This window comes from Euprymna scolopes, chromosome 8 (assembly GCF_053919585.1).
Source record: "Euprymna scolopes isolate OS-2025 chromosome 8, ASM5391958v1, whole genome shotgun sequence".
In the NCBI taxonomy this organism is placed as follows: Eukaryota; Metazoa; Mollusca; class Cephalopoda; order Sepiida; family Sepiolidae; genus Euprymna; species Euprymna scolopes.
In genome coordinates, this window is record NC_136489.1 from 104,071,518 (window position 1) to 104,088,486 (window position 16,969).

Below are 16,969 nucleotides of genomic sequence, written 5' to 3' on the forward strand. Positions count from 1 at the left end.
TATGATCTCGATGAAATGAAGACGATCATAGGCTGAAGATGCGGTGTACTGTGTCTAAGTCACTTAGGGCAAATTGCACTGATGTGTTTTAGAATATTGGAAAACTTCACATATTATTTTCTGTGTTTATTTGTTTTGTCTGAAAACCAATGCTGACAAAAGTAAATATCCCCAAGTACTCACTTACTTAAAGAATGGATGCAGGGAGAGAAAATTGATCCGAATTTATTGAATAAATGATAAAAAAAATCTCTGCTGAAAATAATTTCGATTTACAGTTGTGTCGAAAAATGCATAAAAAAATCAACTTACTCGTTTTCTCAGCACATATTTTTATTGCAACGCTTACACTCATCGGAACATTTATATTCTTCGGAGTAAGAGTGATTTTGATTCCAGTTTGTGTTTCTTTCTCCGGAATTGTTACAATCTGACCAGCTGGTGCTTTCTAAATTGAAAAGAAACTCGCGATGCAGTTACAAAAAAAAAACAAAAAAACAAAAAACAACAAACAAACAAAGAAACAAACCAACAAACAAACATTGTAAATGTTTATAAAGTATCAGAAATAATATTGACAAATTTTACTTCTCTTAAGCGGAAGAATATAAAACAATTATTTACCTTAACAAAATCTAATCCAGTTGGTGTGATTGCTTCCACAGAATATTTATCCACATTGTCATTATCCACAAGTTTTACTGTACCTCCGTTCTTTAGTGTATCGCCAATATTAAGTGTCACAGATCTTGGATTTGCTCCATTAGTAACCCATGTGTTTCCTGGTCTAATATCACCGGGCTTAGCACCGGCTGGCTCCAACGTAATCGCTTCATCAGGAATGATTGAATCATCATCCATTCCATTCACATAGACGCAGGTCACTGTAACAATATAAATGAGATTAACGATTATCTGTTCAATAAACATGATATTTCGCAGGAACATAACAATAACATTTAAACTCCAATAAAAATGAAATAACGTCTATTGAAATAATGTACAACGATGATATTGAAGGATGATAATATTCAAAAGCATCGATTCATTATTGTTTTAATGTTTTTAACAATTCGTTTCCAAATATATCAAATTCTGTTGATATAGAAATAAGTCATTTTGATATGAAATCTTTCACATTAAATTCAACTGGAATTATTATTATTATTATTATTATTATTATTATTATTATTATTATTATTATTATGTTGAAAAGCATTGATTTACAAAATTAGAACGATATCTGCAGAAATGTTTACACAACTTCAACTTACATTAAATAATGCATTGAATATAATTCACTTAACCATTTTTACTCATCTAATTTTTAAAATATCTACTTTATCCCGAACTCTATAAAAATAAAATACTGATTGGGTTACGATTATTATAATCTGAGTAAAGAAACAAATCCATTAATATGAGAAATTTTATTTGTATTATTTGCATTCTTCGGACTTCTGTTCTGATATTTAGTATTCTTTTCACAATGTTTCGGTCTTCTTCAGGTGTATCCTGTCGAACTCGACAATCTTTCTGTGGAATTCGGCTTTTCACGGATTTTCGAACGCAACTCTTTATTAAATCCACGGGATAGCATGCGTTCATTCTGTTAGCTATGACTAGGTAGAAGTGCTAAGCAATTTGCAATTGCATTTTGAATTTCACCCGCACCGAGAATGAAACTTTCAACCCCCAGAAAAGTGTAACTTTACAATTGGATTTTATCAAGTACTCTATCTACTACGCCACGAGTCCTTGTGGAATAAATAAAGAGCCCCGTTCGAAATTCTGTACAAATTCCAGAGTTCGACAGAGAGATTCCAGACTTCAACAGAGAGATTCCCGAGTACTACCAGATGCACCTGAAGAAGATCGGAGGTTACATCGACGGTAACACTGAAAATAACACTAAAAGATCAGAACAAAAATCCAAATAATACGAATAATCAAACCTTATCTAAAAAATTCAGGAACATAAAAAAAACTTAATGCTAGAGAAATATTATTACAAAAAAAATCTCTGATATTTTTTTCATAGCTTTGCTTTACAATCTTCCTTACGTTATCGGCGCCATGAAAAAAGATTTCATATTAAAAAGATTGCGTGATTTGAAGTAAGAAATTTATTTTTCACCATTTGTTGAAAATTTTACCTGAAAATAAGTTTTATCGCTTAAAGGCAACAACGAATAATACTATGTATAAGCAAGATTATTTAGGTTTATGTAAGAATTAGTATTAACTTTTATATCATTATTATGATAAAGACGACCATGAAGATGAATTGTATAGCCGATAATGTACAACGCAAAAGTGTAAAAAAAAGTAAATACTGTATTTGGAAGAATTGAGAAAATTACTGAGCGGAAAATAAAAATCAAGTTCATTTTAAAGGCAAATTTTATCTAATACTAATAATATAGACATACCAGCGGTTGTGGTCAAAGTTGTCGGAGCAGAAGTTGTAACTGGAACTGGAGTTGTAACTAGAACTGGTGTTGTGACTGGAACTGGTGTTGTGACTGGAACTGATGTTGTGACTGGAGAAGGAGATGAGGGCTGAACTGCAGGTGTTGTTACTGTTGTGACTACAGTTGTCGTGGGTTGGACAGCTAGAAATACAAAGGCAAAAGCTATTAAATATCAGGTAGATAATATTAAAACAAGAAAAAAATATGTGGCAATGAAATGAATACCGACGAGGATTGAATAAACGGTGTCTTTACTCCTGTCGTGGTCATAGCATCAATTTGTTTGAGAATGGTTGAAAACTTTACGGTGTCTTATTCGTATTTGCAATTTTAGCAAAATATGCATCAATGAGATTCTACTTACTTGTTTTCTCAGCACATACTTTGATCGCAACGCTCACACTCATCGGCGCATTGATATTCTTTGGAGTTAGAGTGAATTTGATTCCAGTTTGTGTATCTTTCTCTGGAATTGTCACAATTTGGTCAGCTGGAGATTTCTAAACCGAAAAGAAATTAACGATTCAGTTACAAAAAAAAAAAAAAAAAATGAAAATGTTGATAAAGTATCAAGAATAATATTTTACAAACTTTACTTCTCTTAATGGGAAGAATATAAAACAATTATTTACCTTAACAAAATCTAATCCAGTTGGTGTGATTGTTTCCACAACATAGTTAGCTACATTGTCATTATCCACAAGTTTTACTGTACCTCCGTTCTTCAATGTATCACCAATATTTATTGTAGCAGATCTTGGATTTGCTCCATTAGTAACCCATGTGTTTCCTGGTCTAATATCACTGGGATTGGCACCGGCTGGCTCCAACGTAATCGCTTCATCAGGAATGATTGAATCATCATCCATTCCATCCACATAGACGCAGGTTACTGTCACAAGACAAATGGAATTAACACTTATTTTTTCAATTTATATGATATTTCGTGGCTTCTTATCGTAAAACGAATCAAACAGAAATGGCGCATATATTTAAGTAACACACATTGATCATATCGAAAGACGGAAAATTAGATATCCCACAAGACTGATTCATATTGGCATATAACGCCTTTAATTATTCATGTTGAAAATTTGAACTCTGCCCAGTTGAAAACAATGTTGCTGATATGATGTCGCTAATATTTAGGTCGTCCATTGCGATTTTACATCAACAGACTGAAAACTGTACTTTTACTATGTTAAAATCAATTGTTTTCAAAACCTAAACTTTCACTTATTCATTAATCTAAACATCCCATTGATATCAAGCTAAACACAGTTACAGAATTGTATTAAGCAATGCTTTGTTATTATTGAATAATAATGCTCATGCACGTATGTACAATGTAATTATACCTAACTTTAGTTTTTGTTCTTATCCCAACATTTAAACCACTTTATTCGGAACTCCTTCAAAATAAAGCCTGCGTTGTCTAAAGTTTACATTTTGTATGCTTACACGGAAAATATGTCATTGACCCTTAGGCTATGCTGACTGCTAACTTTTTAACATCTAGTTTTTATTATTACAAACAGCTGCATCAATGGTGTCTGCAAGGACTATGGAATTTTTCTTTGCTCTGACTGCATTAATCAATGAATTAAACCTATGCTTGAAACACATGTTTGAATATTTGTATTGTTTTTTGATAAAAAAATATTTTTCAAAGACCCTAAACTTGATTTTATGTGATGTGAAAAAAATTCACACCCATCGTAGGCAATGTGTGTAAAAATACCATCGTAACCCAAGGGTTAATATGAGAAATTTCGTTTCAGAGAAATAAAATAGTAATTACCTCCAAAAAGTACGATGATAGCAATATTTTGCTACATATATCCTTTATAATATTTCATATACTTTATGCTACCAACTCCACGAAATAAGTTTTATATGGAAAAGGCTGCATGAAGTATAATATGGAATAGGCTGTCCAACATTCTCCAACGTTGACTATATAAGTTGACTTTGAAGACGACAACGATTGATATTTTGTGTAATGAATGGCGAATTTAGAATCAGCATTAAATTTAATTAATTATTACAATTATCAATGAATTTAACAAAATTATAAATTCGTTCTTCGATAATGTCCAACTAAAACGTATAAAGAAATATTAATAATATGAAACAATAGATAAATTTAATTATTAAAAGAGGAAAAAAAAACATTTAAGGCGAATATATTACTTGTTATAAATGATTACATAGACATACCAGTGGTTGTAGTCGGAACAGTTGTCAATGTTACCGGAACAGATGTTGTAACCGGAACTGGTGTTGTGACAGAAACTGAGGTTGTGCCCGCAACTGGGGTTGTGACTGGGACTGGGGTCGAGACTGAAGAAGGAGTTGAAACTTGTGCTGGAGTTGTTACTGCTGTTGTGATTGCAGCTGTCGTCGGTTGGAATGCTAGAAATAAAAAAATGTACCCGGAATTAAATCAGAGACAGATTATATTAAAATGAAGGGAGAAAGTATGTAACCGTGACGAAACAAATATAGACATGGACTAAAGATACGGCGTACTGCAGAAGCAGTTTGTTTGAGAATGCTTGAAAACTTCACACGATCTATCTTAGACTTTCACGATGTAATTGGAAGTTAATGTTTATAAAACAAAATTATGCGAGTAAAAAAATGCTTGTTTAAACTGATGATGGGAGAGTGGGGTCCAATATGGTCACTTGGATTAATGTTAAACGAGAATACATATTAACAATCGTTTCCATTTACAATTCTGGCAATAAAATATATACCAATAAGATTCTACTTACTCGTTTTCTTGGCACAGACTTTAATCGCGACGCTTACACTCATCGGCTCATTCGGATTCCTCGGGGTAAAGGTGATTTTGATTCCAGTTTGTGTTTCTTTCTCTGGAATAGCTACAATCTGATTTACTGGAGATTTCTAAACAAGAAAAAAAAATTCACGATTCAGTTACAAAGATAAGAAATTGAAATTTTTTTTAAAGTACTAAGAAAAATATAGAAAAATACTTTTTATAATTCGAAAAATATAAAACAATTATTTACCTTGACGAAATCTAATCCAGTTGGTGTGATTGCTTCCACAACATAGTTCGCCACATTGTCATTATCCACAAGTTTAACTGTACCCCCGCTCTTCAATGTATCGCCGATATCAATTGTAACAGATCTTGGATTTGCTCCATTAGTAACCCATGTGTTTCCTGGTCTAATATCACCGGGATTGGCACCGGCTGGCTCCAACGTAATCGCTTCATCAGGAATAATTGAATCATCATCCATTCCATCCACATAGACGCAGGTCACTGTGATTCGACAAATAACAAACAAAATTAACGGTTGTTTTTTTTTCAACCCACGTGATATTTCGCGGGAACAAAATGATTTGGAGACTATTTTGAGTAAACAGCCTTAAATTGTTATTTGGTTTTAGACAATTTGACATCTATTAATTATATTTCCACCAATATAAACTCAGTTTTATTTTTAAAAGCACATGCTATATGTAATTGTAATAATATGCCTTACACGAAGAGAAGTGTAGCTTAAAACACGAATAAATTTGTTGCAATTCTAATCCACGGAATGAAAATATATTATTAGTAATAATAAAAAAAGAAGAAAACTATTATTTTTGGACAGTATTTTAAATCATAACAATTTATTAATAAATCCAAATTAATAAATCGAAAATTGGACAAAAAAGAAATACGAATGAACCAAAAGGTTTTAAAAAATTAGTGTCGTTTGGAATGCGACTAAACTGGACGCACAATGGGACATTTAATATCTGAAGAAAAGCCGCCAAGAATATTTGACAACTATTATATAAATAGAGGATAAACAATATCAGCAGAGAGTATGTTCTAGAAGATAGAGTCCGATAGAAGAAACAGGTAGGATTTGTTCCTTTTATAGAAACGTTGGTTGAATTTGAATAAAATGAAATACGTATTAGATATGTTTGAAGCCGAAACAACGCATTATTACGAAATAAACAGATATTTATTTTGTTTGAAATTTTATTTTGAAATTCATAAATATATTTCGAAGGTAAACTTCATCTTCAGTATGTTTTTTTGCCATGTTGTTGTTGGAGCATAAAATCAGTAAGTAGAAGTCCGTTTGGTGTTTTCACGGTAGTCTTTTCAAGTGTCGGAACGGTACGTTGGTCACGCAAAATTTACGTTGGGTTTGTGTTCCTTTTAAAGAAGCGTTGGTTGAGTTTGAATAAAATGAAAAGGAACACAAAACTTGTGTACATTTTGCGTGACCTATAGAAACCTCCACGTTGTTTAATTGTGTTTATACTTTTCAATGTTACTGATTCAAGAAGTCTTCGTCGAGAGCTATTTAGAAAAAAATTGACGAGTTGATCTTGTTTGAAGTTAAAAGAATGATTATACTGTAATAGATGAGAGAATAATGTATTCATGGTATTGCTATCTTTATATTTCTTCTATGTTCACTAAGTCATTTCTCAAGTCCCCGTTGAGTTTCAACAACGTATACTTGATGACAATTATGGCACAATTTGTAAGAAAAAAAAGTGACAAATTTTTTTGACAATTCTCTTTCCCACCCTCTGAGTGCAAATTAAAAAAAAAAGTGTTCAATCTATGTGGATCATCAACATTTTATTTTTCTATTTGTGTTGACAATTTGGGTTCAGTATGAATCTGTGGTCGCGTTGTAGTACACGATAGTACCGGAACATGAAATTAAATTATGTTTATTTATTACATCTTATCTTCTCTATATAAATAAAATGAACTCATTTTTTCCCCGTATGATTTTGACATTAATAGGATTAAAAATCAAGATATTTCATGCAAATATAATATGCACAAACGGCAGAACAATATCTGAGGTGTGTTATAGGCTTATTATTTCTCAAATTCCTCGATAATCTTAGATTTCTATACTTTTTCTGCTGAGAAGTCACGGCCAAAATCGGTTAAGATCAATGGAAGTGGTAAAATATTTTCTCTCTAATAAATTCCTCCCCCCCCCTGCCACCACTTAACACCGTTTGGGGATCGTTCAAAAGGAACAGTTGAGAAGAGAACACCGGTTTGGCTTCGTAGTTCTTTCATGTGAAGTTATTTAAAATCACTAAACTAAGCTGCAGTGCTCTGTGGCGTAGTGGTTAGCGTGCTGGACAATTCACATTATATTTTCACGTTCGCGCCGACCTACCGTAGTCGTTTTTTTTTCCTAAACAACTGGAATGGACTTTTCTTGGTGGCCGAACTGTTAACGTTGCAGATGTTTTTTTGTTTTTTTTTTCACACTTTATTTTCCTACTTTTACTTATGACTCCAGGTTTGATCCTTCCTACTTACCTACCATAACATTTTTTAAAACTCCCCCCCGTCCCGGAAACAAACACTCGGGCAACGCCGGGTACCCCCGCTAGTCATTAAATAAAGTCATCATTGCTTGCACAAATTGTTGCCAATGTTTCATTGATTTAAGAGAAAGGACTTTGTAACTCTCAAGAATGAAAATACGAATCGAGTTATCGCCCTTACACTCTAAGTGGGATTCATAATCCAGGACAATCAGAATTCTCCCGGGATCGTGTATCATAATGACTCAAATATAATAAAACAAAACTGATGTGCATGTATAAAATAAGACGATGATATCAAGTGAAGAATAATCAATGAATATCTTAAAAAATATTGACATAATAATTTTTAAAGCATGTTGATTCATAACTGCATTCATTTATACACAGTAAAAAACTAAATTTACTGCACTACTTGTTCTCTATTTCTTTCTCTCATATCAAGTTTCAAACATCAATTATAAAATAGTATTTTGGCGTACTTTAGTCACATATGATTGTATTTAAATAAATACCTGGCGTCGTAGAAATAGTAGTTGTAATTTTTGGCGTGGTGGCTTGAGCGGGTGTTGTTTCTGCAGGAGTTGTGACTGTAGCAGGCGTTGTTTCTGCAGGAGTTGTGACTGGAACAGGCGTTGTTTCTGCAGGAGTTGTGACTGAAGCAGGCGTTGTTTCTGCAGGAGTTGTGACTGGAGCAGGCGTTGTTTCTGCAGGAGTTGTGACTTGAGCAGGTGTTGTCTCTGCAGGAGTTGTGACTGGAGAAGGCGTTGTTTCTGAAGGAGTTGTGACTGGAACGGGGCTTGTTGGTGCTACAGCGATGAAGATATGTTTACAAATTATTTTAAATGATATATATTATAATTTATTATGCATTAATCTTTGACAATAAATCCCATATCAATCTGTATATTAAATTGTATCTTAAATATCGTGTCAAACTAAATAAAACATTTATGCTTATTTCAGTATCAAAGTAAAAGAGAGGAGGAAAATTGCTAAACTCTTTTGATCAATCCATTAGTTTTAACACTTAATATTAATAAATAACGCCCTGTCAAGTATATGAAAATAAACAACAACAACAACAACAACAACAACAACAATAATAATAATAATAATAAGTCATACGAGAAATCCCATAAACTGCCCATTCTCCTAAAAATAATAACACGCACACATACAGCGACGTAGCATCAATCAGCATAGTACCATACTACATGGCAGTGAAGAGTCAAGGAAGATAGAAGCACAAACCAAACTTCTATTAGAAGGATGCGGAGCGCACAAGCAAGTTAGGAAGGCCTATTGCTACTTAAAATCCAGAGACGACGAGATATCAATAGTAAATGGCTGTTGCAACGATTATCAAAAGAAGCGGTAAATGTTCGAAATATGGGAATACTTGTCATTCAAACTTCATGTTATTGCCACTGAGCAATAACCGATAATGATACGTGCGAAAACGCGTTGTCAAATAAATAAATAAATAAATAATAATTATAATAATAATAATAATAATAATAATGATTTTTGTTGAAAAAAATTATTTGCTATAGATTAAATAAATTAGAATTATTAAAAAGCTAAAAATCCACATTGCTTAAAACTTACTTGTTTCCTTTGTGCAAATTTTAGTGGAAATTTTGACTTGGACAGGAGCCGAAGGGTTTGTAGGGATAATTGTTATTTTCATAACAGTGTTGTCTGTATCACTTGGAAGAGAGACGGTTTGATCAGGAGCTGATATAACTTTAAACTTTTCTGTAGAAGGCGCTGATGAAATTAATCCCACTGGCGTAGTACTTCTAAGCACTTCTGCAACCGTCGTTGCCTGTTTGTCGAGTTAAAAAAAAAAAAAAGAAAAAAAAAACCGCTGTATTATTTATTTATTTCAATGCAACTATGATTTGGCGCATTTTGTATAAAATAAGAGAAATATTGAGTTGCAACAAAATTTTTTTTTTCAAATTTTGGAATGTATTTCTTTCGATAATTTTTATTTTGGATCCATTTTGTAATCTATTTCCCTTTTCTTGAGTTATTTTAAATTAATTTCTGTTTATTTTTAGTCAGTAAAATAAAATGTGAAGTTAAGAAAAATGAACAGTATTTTTGCTTTTATTTTTTTATTTTTACGTTTTAATTTTTACCAACAAAGTATAAAAGATTCGGTGATCGTGCTGCGAAGAAGTGGTAAACAACAACTGGGGAATGCGTTAATGATTAATTAGTTTTTTTTTATTAAGCATTAAACATTTTCAATTAAATTGAAATAAAAAAAAAACACACGAAAGGAACTCATTTGCCAACCCAATAAAAGAAATAGTTTAAGAAAAATTTATAAACATTAACAACATTCTTCATTGGAATTAAGTTAATTGGCAGGTTTTATAAGATAAAAAAAAATATAAAAATCAAGCGGGCCCTGATGACCCCCCCCCACAAAAAACAAAGAAACAAAAACAAAAACAAAAACAAAAAAATAAAATAAAAAATAACATAAAAAAGAATGCGCAGTGGCGCGAACTTTACGGTGCTTTGCGTTATTTAAACTGTTCTGACTTCTGTTCTGACTTCTGTTCTCCTCTTAGATATGATCAGAGAGTTTCGGCTGATGTAACCCCTCATCTTCAGGCGCAACTTGTAGATCTTTATGTCGAACTCGGGAATCTGTAGGGAGTTAACTGTGCAACTCTTCCAAACAATAGTCCGTGACAATATCCTTCATTCCATTTCCTTGTCTCCTCGCTGTTCAGTGCGAGTGTTTTCTCCTCCCCTATTGGCTTCTTAGGATTGTCCATTCACAACATATGATATCGTTCCCAACGGACTCTTTTCCCATTTAAGATTAATGATCCCCCTTATCTCTCTTTCTCTTTGTCTCTCTCTCTCTCTCTCTCTCTCACTCTCAGATACTTTCTTTTTGGAAGATTTATTTGTGAGAGTAAGATCTCATGAATAAGATATAATAAATATTGAAAGGTTTATAGAAGCTAAAAATAATTGTAAGAAAGAAATAGCCGCAGCTAAGAGAGAATATACCGAAACCACCAGAAAACGCATTGAAGCGCAGAAATTAGGAACTCGTGACTTTTAGAAAATCGTAAATAATGGGCAATCAACAATTCCGCCATTATCCAACAATTCTGAAGTTGTTTGCATGGCAACCGAGAATGCTAACCTGCTTGTCTGTCGGTTTGCCTCCAACTTTACTTTGAACCCAGCAAACCACTTCCTATTTCCTTTGCGAACAGAAACCACACTAGATGATCTGAAAATCATCCCTTCTCATGTACATAAAAAACCTAGACACCTCAAAAACATGTAGACCTGATCTCATCTCAACTGTACTATTAGAAAATTCTCCACTGAGGTCGCTCCAGTTCTCTTCAAACTTTTCAACAAATGCCTTAACTAATCTTGCTTTCCTGACTGCTGAAAAACTGCTTTTGTGGTATCAGTTTACAAGGATTCTGGCGAAAGAACTGACCCATTAAATTATCGCTCCATTAGTCTCCTCTCTCTTTTCGCCAAAATCTTTGAGTCTTTAATTAATCAGGTTTTATTCCACCACCCCACAGCTGCTAAACTTATGTCTAACCCTAACCCTAACCCTAACCCTGACCAACAGTATGAATTTAGGCAAGCTCGTTCTACTGCAGATATCCTAACCATAATCTCTTAAGGTAGAGATGAATGTAGGTTGTCCTCGATGGTCATACATCAAAACAATATGATATAAATGCGGGTGTGCCTCAGGGATCGATCTTGGACTTTTATTATTCCTATTATTCATAAATGCCCTCCTTGATAAAATTGTCTCCGAGATGGGTATATTTACTGACGACATCACACTCTATAACAGACAAAACAGGAAAATAAATGAACACATATCCAAGGCAATGACGGAAACCCTAGAGAGAGTCTGTAGTAGAATAGGGACAAAAATGGATGATAACGTTCAATTTTGCCAAGACTAAGCTTGTCTCCTTTAATAATTACAAGAAACCTTCTCAACCACTAATAGTCATGGCTAATGGTACATTACCTGAAAGTACTTCGTTCAAACTCCTTGGCTTAACGTTTACAGGGAATATGAGTTGGAACAGATACATTGAGGGCATTGCCAAGGCTGCTGCAAAGAAAGGGAACTCTCCCTCTACCGTGCTAGAAAGTTATTTACGTCTGAGAGTACCTTGTACCTCTACAAGGCCACTATTCGTTCATGTATTATTGCCACATTTGGGATAGTGCATCTACTACTTAGTCTCTCACTCTTAGAAGGGTTCAAAAGAGAGTCATCAATCTAATAGGTCCCTCATTATCAGCTAGATTTCAACCTCTGCTCCATCAACGAAATGTTGCATTCCCCTGCCTGTTTTACAAGTATTTTAATGGTAGGTCAAACTACAAGTCCTTATATCCCCTAACGTAAATACATCCGACAAACCCGACAAGCAGGAAGACTCCATCCCTACACAGTAGAGATCCCCAGATGCTAAAAAGCCTTCTACACTAATAGTTTTTTCCCTGTAATTGCTAGGATTTGAAATTCCCTTCCGGATCCCTGCTTTTCTGACTGTACTGGCATGCAGAAGTTCCAGTGTAATATAAACTAATATCTTGCTGCTGAACTCTCTACACAGTATCCCTGTAAATTATGCCTCAGATAGTCGCCCCCTACATCAAAGTGGCACTGTGCCTTGTTTGGAGTGAAAAAGCAATAAAAAAATAAAATAATGTCTAATTTTTAGAAACATCCATAAGGATCGCGGTTAAATGCTTAGCAGAACAGTTTAGCATATTTTCCTATAATAACTGAAGTTTCAGGTGAAAATCGACACTATTTTATTATATAGAAAATATATTTTTACGAACAATAAATAATATCAAACATTTTTCCGTAAACGTTACTATTGGCGACATAGATTATTTTACTTTACCCACCCATTTGTGATTCATTTACGTTAAAAGTTATACTTAATATCCAATAACATATAAGATAATATAAGCCTGTGAAATTGCCGTAAATATTAGTTGTTAATAAATAAGTATCACCATGTTTGTTCCGGAATTATGGTATACGGTAAGTAAGACATGGCAGACTAATTTATTCACACCCAATATTCAGGATAACTTCTACAAAATTATATTGTCTACAAAATATTAAATATAATATTTTAAACGAAAACCCGCCACAAATGAGTTGGTAAATCAAAATAAATTGTTCTTAAGTAATTTCCCGACTGCACTTATTTTAAAATAATGTATGTCATCATCAGTAACGTTTACCAGCGTTTTAAAGCGAAAATGAGAAAAATCTCCTCAATGAAATATTAAAATAATTAATCAGGCCATGACATCCTGATTTGAAGCATTGAACGTAAATGTTATCAAATAACATGCAACTTACTTCTGTAGGTTTGGTCAATTCGACAATAAATTGTTTCACATTGTCTTTTTGCACAAGTGCGACAGTTCCTCCTGTTTTCAAACTTTCTCCGATTGTAATAATAGCTTCTCTGTTGTCTGGAGTAATTGTTATCCATCCAGGACCACCTGGCCTGATATCTCCAGGATTGCCAGTGGGATTTGGGTTCAATGTAATAGCGCTGTCTGGGATTGTTGTATCATCTTCCATGCCATCCACAAGTAAACATGCTGAAATATAAAATGTTTCATTGTATAATATAATTTTGTGCCGAAACTATGAATTAGTTGACGTTTATATTAAGTCAGTTAATACAACAGATTTGATGTAAAGATTTGAACGTAAAACTATAAAACGTATATCTATAAATCTCATAATAGTAAAGTGGATGAAAGGAGATTTGATCATTGAAATCCAACTGTTACAACAAAAGTCTTGATTTAGATTAGAAATAAAATCAAGTTAGTCCTGATTTTGAACATGGCTAATTATTTTAGAAACACCATCATAAATATTAAACAAAAATGAACTCCGTGAGCTTTTGTGGAAATTTTATTCTTTTTCTCTTATTTTCCTTGTTCTTTTCCTACTCTGATTAATTTTATTTCCTCCTTTTTAACAACACATTATCGCTGATTGTACCAGCCTCTTATTTTCCTGCTCAACGGTGAAAATTTTGAATTCACAGACAGCGGTTGACAAGACGTATTAGCGTTAAGTCGGGTTAAATGTATCTAAGCTAACTGACATATTTTGTTGAGGTGTCAGACAAGGAAAAAGATACCAGAAAGCTTAACGTGGACACTCAGCAACTCTGTCTTAACTAAGACATAAACATTAGTTGTAAATTCTAGTAACGGCAGAGAGTCGTGAATATTTTAATTATCTAAAAAAAAAAGGATCATTATGAAACAAGAATCGAAAATTCACCTGAAAAAGTTTTTCTAGGCTACCTGAAAAAAAAAATCCAAACAAACAACAATAAAAAAATTCTGCCGGAACCTGGAATTTATCCTTTATAATCCACTTGAAAGGAAGAATATTGGAAATATGTGAAGAATTGTCCATTTGTTGGTCGCACTATAAGTGCAAGGAATGTTTGGTTAACTCGATTAATTTTCTCCTCTAGCAAAGGAAAAAGAACTTGCTCACTTTGATGAATGTACTATTCTCAAACACGGGAGAATTTATGCAAAACAATTTAAAATAAAGAAAAAGCACGAAGTGCTAAAACATGCTTTAAAAAAGTAAAAAAGTATTTCCTTAAAAAAAAAGGTTTGAAAAAATGCCTTTCAAAGGAGAATACTATTATGAACAAAAATAACTCTTCTAAATAAAAAGGATTTAATTTGAACTCTGAATATTTTGCTATCTAGTAAGTGAACACACTCTTTCTGTTTTTATAATTTCTAAAACTGTTACTTTATAGGGACTAATTCTTTATAAGCCCGATGGACATATATTAGCAACTAGCGAGTCACTAAACTCTTTTCTATAACCTCCTTTTCTCGGACTATATGTCCGCCACCCCAATAAAAAATATCTCTCCCAAGTTGATCTCTGTTTTACTTTTCTTCCTTGTGTATTTCTTTATTTTTTATCACGGTTGTCAAAATGCTACGCGGAAATGCCCTTTATCAGACATAACGAGAATAATTTCTGCACTTTATACATTTTAATAAACGAACTTGAGAAAATGAGTCGCTAAATTGGTGGTTTAATTTAACACAAACCAGTCACCAATATTTTTCAAAATTATATATAGTTCGTCGTGTTATGATAAGTACTATCTAAGCTCACAGTATTAATGCTGGAGTCCCTCAGGGGTGCATTCTGGGCCCAACTCTCTTCCTGATCTACATCAATGATCTCCCAAATCACACCCTAACATCATTCGTAGACATTTAGACTGACGATACTACGATCTATAGCAACAGTTCAAAAGCCGTAAATGACCAAGTTCTCTCTGATTCTTTCTCCTCTGATCTCGATCACGTGATGCGATGGGTAAAGAAATTTTAATGTATCTAAAACCAAGCTTCAATCTTTACATTATCAACACTCTGATCCCCGTCTGGCATCAATCGAAATGAATGTCTCTCGTCTTGGGGAGGCTCTATGTTTTGACAAGCTTCTAGGTCTAACCTTTACCCCTGATCTGAGATAGAACACATACATCAAATCCGCTGCTGGAAAAATGCTGGAATCGTTCTACCACTCCAGTAAAGATCTCACTGCTGATGCAATCTTATACCTGTACAAAAGCCAAGTACTTCTTAAGATGGAGTACTGTTGTTACATCTGGACAGGAACTTCTAGAAACAGCTTATCCGTCCTTGACAGAGTTCAAAATAGACTTCGTAGCCTGGTGAGGGACCTTTTCTCTTCCCAGCAACCTCTTTCCCATAGAAGAGACGTTGCGAGACTGTCTCTGCTTTATCATTATTTTCATGGCAAGTGCTCATCTGAGCTTCAATTTATGGTCCCCTGTCATGTCTTTCACGAAAAACACTTGTCTATCTGAAACCATTGTCAATAATTTCCCCCACTCTTTATCTGTGCCTAAGCCTAAACGTGGATTCCATGAACAAAGCTTCTTTCTTAGAACTGCACGCCCGTGGAACTCTGTTCCTTTTTCCTGCTTTCCAACTGAGTACAAAATGGTTGTCCTTAAGTCCAACATGAACAAGTTCTTGATGAGTCATCTTCTTAATAATCCAATTTACCAAATTTCCACTACTAACGATTACTACGGCATTTTCCCATTGAAAATATTTGATAGAAATTAAATATTTTGTGTGAATTAAAGACACACAAACAAAAAAACAATGTCACTATACAACAGATAAAGAATAGAACTGTTTAATTTGCTCGTGTCACGCTAGTCTGTATGTATACGTTAAGACAATTTATATTCGTACGTACGTTATCATCACCTCTCACAAATTTAACAAAAACTGAAATTGGGGTTTGGTGATTAATTTGATATCGCTATGATAAAATACCGATTTTACACATTTTAAAAATAATTGTTCTAAAATTAGATTATGTCGCCCCGTCGACTAAAACAGGAGGTTAAATAAATACATTCGCAAATTTGGCGCGTATTTTATTAATTTGAAGAATATTTTGCTGTTATTAGTTATTTTTACAATAAGAAGACAGATGATATTTATTGTTTTAACTATAATTAAATTACTGCAATTTCAAATAAATAAAGAAGAGATATTATTTTATTTATTTTGACAGTTTGACATCATAGACTAGCAGAAATAATAATAATAATAATAATAATAATAATAATAATAATAATAATAATAATAATAACAAACCAACCCCGGACAAGAAAAACCATACCATAAATAAAAATACTAATAACGAAAAAGATAAATGCTTCTGTAGACACCGCACATTTTGCCCAGTTCAAAATAAATGTCTAACAAAAAGCGTAGTTTATCAAGCAACAATATTTGCGAAAGAAAACCCGAATAACAAGAAATATTACGTAGGCATGACTTCCTTAGATTTCAAAACCCGATACTATGACCACAAAAGTACATTCAAAAATAAAAAAAAACACCGTATAAAAACAACACTAGCGAATAAATACTGGGATCTCAAAGAAAGCGGACATTCGCCGGTAGTCGAATGGAAAATAATAAGACAAGCTACCACGTGCAGACATTTAGACGACCCAGGTAAATTATGCCTTCAT

The 16,969-nt window shown here is 33.4% G+C and overlaps 1 protein-coding gene across 1 annotated transcript in view; it reads right to left on the reverse strand.

The window, feature by feature from the left end:
• LOC145283923 (uncharacterized) overlaps positions 1–16,969 on the reverse strand; it is a 98,805-nt gene that overhangs the window by 67,739 nt on the left and 14,097 nt on the right. The window contains exons 4-14 of the mRNA XM_080133024.1: positions 13,237–13,484; positions 9,435–9,654; positions 8,339–8,632; positions 5,516–5,775; positions 5,255–5,390; positions 4,695–4,889; positions 3,107–3,366; positions 2,839–2,974; positions 2,433–2,615; positions 625–884; positions 313–448 (exon numbers count right to left, since the gene is read on the reverse strand). Of these exons, the coding sequence (XP_079989150.1) occupies positions 313–448; positions 625–884; positions 2,433–2,615; positions 2,839–2,974; positions 3,107–3,366; positions 4,695–4,889; positions 5,255–5,390; positions 5,516–5,775; positions 8,339–8,632; positions 9,435–9,654; positions 13,237–13,484 (2,328 nt within the window). The remainder of the gene's footprint in view (positions 1–312; positions 449–624; positions 885–2,432; positions 2,616–2,838; positions 2,975–3,106; positions 3,367–4,694; positions 4,890–5,254; positions 5,391–5,515; positions 5,776–8,338; positions 8,633–9,434; positions 9,655–13,236; positions 13,485–16,969) is intronic.